General features: G+C 35.6%; 1 protein-coding gene across 2 annotated transcripts in view; it reads left to right on the forward strand.

Moving 5' to 3' along the window:
- The first annotated feature begins 461 nt into the window (after nt 1-461).
- Nucleotides 462-7,742, forward strand: part of LOC106882877 (furin) — a 198,667-nt gene continuing 191,386 nt past the window's right edge. The window contains exon 1 of one of the 2 annotated variants that reach the window (XM_052967339.1): nt 462-1,322. In XM_052967339.1, coding sequence (XP_052823299.1) covers nt 1,158-1,322 — 165 coding nt within the window. In that variant the 5' untranslated portion in view covers nt 462-1,157. The remainder of the gene's footprint in view (nt 1,323-7,742) is intronic. The other variant, XM_052967340.1, reaches the window with a different exon arrangement.

Raw genomic sequence — 7,742 nt, forward strand, 5'->3', positions numbered from 1 at the left:
CACACACACACACACACACACTATGTTATATGGGTGTGACTGTGTTGGTGAATTTGATGGATAGAAAGCTCGCCGTATATATACTGTTCGGTTGTAGATAGATAGATACATACATACATACATACGTACGTACGTGCGTGCTTGCGTGTGTGCGTGTGTGTGTACTCCATTACCACTTGACAACAGGTGTTGGTTTGTTTACGGGTTTGTAACTCAGCGGTTCCGCATATGAAACCGATAGAGTAAGTACCAAACTAAAAAAAAAAAAATAGTTGCTGGCGATGATTTTTTTTTTTTTTTTTTTTTTTTTTTTTTTTTTTTTGCCTAAAACCCTTCAAGACGGAGCCCCAGCATAGCTGCAGTTCATTGATTGAAAGAAGTTGAAGATAAAAAGTTTTAAAAAATCATATTATATAATATTGTGTTATATTATATTATTATATTATGATATATTATTACATTGTCTGCTATTGAAAAATCAAACCAACCAACCAACACTACTAGCAGACGAAATCATGTGTTCGTAAGAGAAGCTCGTTGAACATTCGAAAAAGGGCTGTTCCCGTTCGTTATATGTAGCAACATAGTTGTAATAACGAGAGGCCAAGGGGACAGACAACAATAAGGACTGACCGAATATTAGTGAGACAGACATCGCTGCTACGTCACTTGCTAGTGCGCTAGCGACATTATCACTAGCCGGCGGTGCCGTAGTGATGGTAGTGGTGGTGGTCGTGTCGTCGGAGATTAACGACAACAGACGGACTTCACTCGGTGGAGGTAAAGAATTGGCAACGAACGGAAATTGCCGAAGACGTCTCGACAAGAATCGGCTGCAATCTTAGTTGAGAAGTGTGCTGCTTGCTTATCAAGAGGATGGGGGAAATGACTTAGCTGCTTATAAAAGCTTCTCTGCAACATGGAAAATGGATGAAGACTGTAGCTTTTATAGTATGCAGACTGTCTGGAGTTCCCAGAATTGTAGATTTAACGGCATCTGAAATATTTTGCAAGCAGTGGAAGTGTCCGCGGCGTTAAACGCGTTGGACTTAGTGTGGGGGAGAGAGAAGTCGACCAAGGTGTGCTTCTTGTGTGGAGCTGCCGAACCACGGACCACCGTGGCTTGGACGTAATCACAGCTGGGTTTTTTTAAAGCAATGGGTGGATGTAGTTCGGCCCTAATCATTTCTATGTGTGGACTTGTGTTCTTGGATGTATCTTTCGCTGCTCATTACACGGATAAGTGGGCAGTTCACATTGAAGGAGGTGTACATGCGGCCAAGTCTTTAACTGAAAAGCACGGATTTATTTTCTTGGGAGAGGTTGGTTTCTTCTTTCTTCTCAGTTTTTAATCCATTATTTCATACCTAATAATAATATATTTATTTCCTTTAAAAAAAAAAAAAAAAAAAATTCGCTTGCAACATGTATTTCGGTGTGCCTGTCTCCATTTGAAGGATGCTTCACCACATCAGGGCGCCTTCTTGGAGGCTTCCACACCTCGAAGCAGTCTTTCGAATATGTAAACAACTATCGATTTATATTCCTTCTCATTTCTTCAGCCACAATTCCGTTACTGTTGCTGCTGGCATTGCAAAATCACCTCGTTTTCTTTACGCAACTTGTTTAACTTAAGAAGAAACCATTTAATTTTGTTTTCTTTTTCGGATCTTTTCCATTAATGAATCCAACAAACAACTTAATTGAATATACTTTCGCAATCAATAATAATCGAATTCTTGAAATTTTTTTAATATCTATTTTTGTGTTTATTTGATATTTATTATTTCACTCCTTTGTTTTCTCGCAGAATCTATACTTATTTACTTTCTTTTACTGGCCAAAGTCGCGAAAATTGATTTCTTTGTCCCCAAACTACCATCAAGAAATTCTTGAGTTTGGTATTAGACTTTCCTTGAGTTAGTTTCACATGTAAGAGAATGTCAGATTCATTCTCTAAGACTTTATTCTCATTTGAAACATTTGGAATTTTGTAATTGTTATTTGAAAAAATTAATTTCGACACATGAAGAGTTATTTCAAGGATGTCTGACAGAGACAAGAGACGAAGGTAAAGAATACGCACACCACCCGTTTTCGGCGTTTGGGTTGGGGTTACGCCGAAAACGGGTGATGTGCGTATTCTTTAACCTCCGCCTGACAAAACTATGCGGCCGAGTTGATAGGATATTAAGAGTTTCGAGGCAAAAATAGCAGCATTTCCTATCCGATTGAATCCTTTGTAATGTGTATTGAACAACAAATTGAAAATTGAGATATATCTGTATTGCATGGCCTACGTTTTATTATTTGTAGGTATGAATCGACTAATAATATTTGTTTCAAATTTAGGCACAAGGCTGAGGGGCGGTTTAGTCGATACCATCTATTCAGGTACTTCATTGGTATTTTAATTATTCAAAGGGGGCAACAAACACGACTAAATTTATTTTGCGTTAACACAGTTACACGAGTTTTAAAAGTATTTGGTTTTTTTTCTTTCTATTTTTTTCTAAAAAAAGATTCCGTTGTCATCGAACTGTTGATCTTTGATAGGTAGTGGTACCTGTCAACTGTTATCAAAACACAAGCACGAGGTTGTTGAATTGTAATTGTGTGCTATTTAATAACTACTATAGTGACCCTCTTCACGTTCACTATATATATGTGTGTGTGTGTGTGTGTGTGTGTGTTGTGTTATGGGAGAGGAGAAACTCAGTAACAAAAGTGGGAAATATAACCCTACTGAGTACGTTTTTTTTTTTCTCCCAACCGCACATATCCAAACATTTGCGTTTCTTCGCTCTATATACAATCCATCTATCTATCTATCTATGAGAGTGAGTGAGTGTGTGTGTACGCACACACGAGCCTCAATTCAGTCATTTCTACATTTTTGGAATAGCAGCCAAATTTCCCTCAAATCGCTCTCTACTGACTTAAAAACGGGACTGATGTATAATATTATTCAAACTTATTCATGGATCAAGATGGGGTGGTCACATCTGGAAAGTCTTTGTTCCAATCGGGGCTAAATCAAAATATATATTCGCTTAGACGTAGTGATACATGCATATATATATATATATATATAAAGAGACTAATATTATATTTGTGACTGGGAAATGAAATAAAATATAGTTTTCCTTTGTTATTTCAATATTCCTGGGTAAGCGTTTTCTTGTCATATTTTGATTTGTCTGCTGGCACAGTCAGCTACCTGATTGTATTTTGCGGATTCCATTAGTGGTTATGTCTGTGAAATCCATTGGAATTCTGCTGCTTTCCTCACCGAACCTTCATTTACATATTACAATGTGACAAGGAGCAGCGCACGCCTCTCTCTCTCTCTCTCTGTTTCTTGCTCTGCTTTCTCCACTATGGCTATCCAGCGGTCAGCTTCTCCTTCCGACCACTTTGGATAGCTGCAACTTGTTATATACAAAATGTTTGTGTGTATATAGATATGAACATATATATATATCCGTGCATTTGTACATATATGAATGTATATATACCTCCGCGCGCACGCGCGCAATTGTACGAATGTTTATATATATGTGTATATATATATATATATATATATATATATATATATATATTCGATGTTTGTGTATATATATATATGTATATGAATGTATGCGTGCGCGTGTATATGTGCGTGTGTGTATATATATATATATATGACTATATGTGTGCGCGTGTATATGTATTTGTGCGTGTTTGTCTGTATATATGACTATGTGTGCGCATATATATGTGCGTGTGTTATATCACTATATATATTCGCTTGTATATGTGCGTGTGTGTGTATATATATGACTATGTATGTATATGTGTGTGTGAGTATAAATATATATATATATACATATATATATATATATATATTTATATATATAATCTGTGCGTGAAGTTAATTTCCAAGTGGTTATCATTTCTTATGTCTGCAGCCTTATTTATTTTTCATTTATACTTTTTTTTTTTTAGTGTATATCGTCTTGTCTCAGTTCCAGTATTTCTTATCCATCAACTGAAATCAATAACTCGGCAAGAATTCGGGTGTTGATGATAGAAATAATGTAGATATCTCAACAATATTTCTGATAGTCATTTTTTTTTTATATTAATCCAACCAATACTAAATGCTTTTGAGTAATTTAATTCATTTAATTAATGGTGGGGTGGGGAGAAAGGAGCAATGAGGAGGTGGGTTAAAGCGCTTTTATTTTCTGGTTTTCGATTTTGATAATAGAAATGTATTCTATTATTTATTGATCAAACAAAAATTGTAATATTTAGCTTTGAATGCCATTATGAAGCGTTTTGCCATTTCTCTGTCGACTCGGTGAACGCTTTGGATTTCTGGCTGCTATGTTATAGTAGTAATAGTAGTAGTAGTATCATCTTTTACCCAATCATCTCTTTTTCTTTCTATTTTCCTTTTCATCCATTTCCTTCGACTATTTAGCCAGTGTGTCTTTTGTTTTATTTTTCTGTTGATTGTATTTTCCCATTTAAAAAAAAAATTTCTAAAAATTTAAGGCTTTCATTTATTTCTAACGTATGATAAAAATGCTATGAAATTTTGCATGTCATCCTGTGAAGAAATGTGGGTTATTAAACCTTATTCGTTTGAAATTCCTATTTACGCTTTCAGAATTGAACCACTGCTGTCTAATTGTCTTTGTTCCATATGATGGAAGTACCAGAAATTACTGAGCTCTTTATGTAAGCCTTCCTCTCCTGGATCGAACCTTAGCCATCAAGGATTTACTTTTCGATACTGATTGTTTCATTTTTACTGTTTATTACAGTAGTAAATATTTCTCTCGCCTTCTACACAATTGAATTGTACTCATCATTCGGCATTCAGGCAGTCTCTTTATATGTTATCTTTTAACCCCAGGTCAACCTCGACTGAGCAGATGTATTAACCAAAGGCATTCCAGCCATAAACATCTAGTTTCTAGGGGTTTGTAGGAATACATTATCTAACGTATCCTTTATATAAGACGATAGAGGATGAGTTGGAGATTTTGGCTGTTTATTTGTAGCAGGTAGAGATCCCTCATTTATGTAATGTTATATTAGAATTGTGGTATATTATTAACATTGTCTTTACATACTGCGTTATTTTTTTTTTTTAACCGCGTGTTAATTTCAGTCTTAATAATCCTAAATCCACTTCGTACAACGATTCCTCATTTGCACAGTTCACTGCCAAAGAATTCTCTGTAAACTACAGAGCTGTATTAGTGATTTGGCGTCACGATATCCAAGCAGAATTGCGAACCCCTTCCAGCCTCAATGCTGGCTGCTCACACATTTCCTTAGTTGCATCGTAGTTGCTTATGAAGGTTGATAGAAATGTGTGTGTGTGTGTGGGCCGCAAATACCTACACATGGTTATATAATATGTACACGCACTATGCACGTGTGTGTATGTGTGTATATATACACACACACAAAAATATATATATAGCCGCACACATACATTTTTTTAATAGCTTCGGCCTAGAGGAAGAAACCTGCCCCTATGGCCCCGGCATACCCTCTGAAAACGGTGAGCTTGATGATAATGTTCCTCATGAATAACAAGTTATGGGGGAGAAAAACTTCAGTTTAGTTGTTTCTGCGAGGCCTGTGAGCACAATATGTGGCAAGAGGAAGAGAGACGAAATGAGTAGTGTCCTGCGGAAAATGATAGTACAAGAAACAGAAACCACTGTAGTTGCAGTAGAAAGCCACAGGAACGTTTGGTATGTGCCACAGGTTGGGGTATGTTAGTGAGCCACTTTCTGTCAGGCAACCTAATGGGATCTCCCCCGCAACTCTCTTTTTCTCTCTCTCTCTCTCTCTTTCTCTGTCTGTCTGTCTGTCTCTCTCTTTCTCTCTCTCTCTCTCTCTCTCTCTCTTTCTCTCTCTCTCTCTCTCTCATAAATGTATAGTTGTGTTAGTTTTAAGATAGATTATACCGATGATTAAACGCTAATTATTTTCGTTTGTTTAATAACCTGTCATTCAAACTATGTATGAATGAAAAAATTTTTACATTTTAAAATTATATAAGATTAACGCTGAAAATTTTTTTTAGCGTATCTGAGTGACTGACAATTAAGGCAGCCACAAAAATGAAAGCCACTTATTCTTAATTTTAAAACATTTCATAAGAAAGTATTTAAATTATAGTATTCAGTTTTAAACTGTTAATATCTGTAGTCATCAGATGTAATAATTATCCAACTGCATGAGCTGAAATGGTTTTTCTGAGCCATAGCTGCTGATAGTGATTGCTCAGTAAATGCTGCTCACATGCTTACATGCTCATCTCCAATTAAATTGGTGACTATTCTCATTGTTGCCACTTAGAGCAGTCACAATAAAAAAATAAAAAGTAATGGTGTTCATCATAGTATCACATGCAGATTGGTTTCACTACCATCAAAGATCAACTAAAGCAGTTATGGTTTTTGGTGTGTTGTATGTAAAAAAAAAAAAAATCTACATTTCTCTGAAAAACCATTGTACCAGCATTCAATTTGTGCAGGAGCATAACAATTGAATATTGTCTGACTGGTCATTAATTTAGGGTAAGATGAGGCAAAATTTAGTTTATTCTACCCTGATGACCAAGTGCATGTCCATTGTTTAGATGAAGACTTTCATTGAGTGCATGAATCTGACAGTTTAGATTGGTAGTGACAATATCAATGTTTGGTACTACATATCTGGAAAACAATGGTCCCGTACCCTATTAGATCAATAGTATTGTAAACAGTAGAGTCTACCTGGAGATTCTGTAGAAGACCAAACTACTATTTGCCAAGAGTCATTTGGGCTGGCTGCTAATTTTTTTGCATTATAATGATTATAAATATACCACAGGAATAATCAAGGAATTCATCAAACATAAGGAAATCAGTCTTACAGTAACCAACACAATCCTTTAATTTAAATTTGATCGAAAGAAAAAAGAAAAACCTTGTGGAAATGAGGTGACATGAATACTCAACAGGAAATAGATAAATTGCATGTTTGTATGGCAAAAGCTAAGGAAAATTCCAGTCAATGTAATAGACATAATCCCTTTTACATGTGATTCATGCAGAAAAATTTGCCTGTGCCCAACCAAGTATTTGTGTCAAAGAATTTTACTTTTATTTTAATGTAAAACATTCCAACTGTAGGTGTGGCTGTGAGTTGTAGGCATGGCTGTATGGTGAAAAACTTTGCTCCTCAACCACAAAGTTTCAGGTTCAGTTCCACTGCATAGCACCTTGGGCAAGTGTCTTCTAATATAGTTCTGGCTAACCAAAGCCTTGCTAGTAGATTTGTAAGACAGAAACTGACAGAAGTCTGTCAATTTGTGTGTCCTTGTCTCAATATGTGATAGTTGTAAATGAGCATACTTGTCATATAAGTTTCGTATACAAGAGGGAGAAATAAATTTTTCATATCTTGTGAAAGAATCCAGCCATAGTCTTGCTTGGAAGTAGATGAGAGTTGGCAGTAGGAATGGTATCCAGTCAGAAAACCTGACTAAATAAACACCATCCAACTCATGCAAGCATGAAAAAGTGATGAGTCCACTTTGCTGTAGAAACAACAATAAATGCTTTCGATGTTTTTAATCATATATTGATTTTTGTGTTACTTTCAATAACTACATTGAGGTAATTAAAAAGTTTTAGGTTTAAGTCTAGATCATAAAAGAAAATAAATTCTTTTTGAGTAGTATAGGC

Source organism: Octopus bimaculoides, chromosome 4, assembly GCF_001194135.2.
Source record: "Octopus bimaculoides isolate UCB-OBI-ISO-001 chromosome 4, ASM119413v2, whole genome shotgun sequence".
In the NCBI taxonomy this organism is placed as follows: Eukaryota; Metazoa; Mollusca; class Cephalopoda; order Octopoda; family Octopodidae; genus Octopus; species Octopus bimaculoides.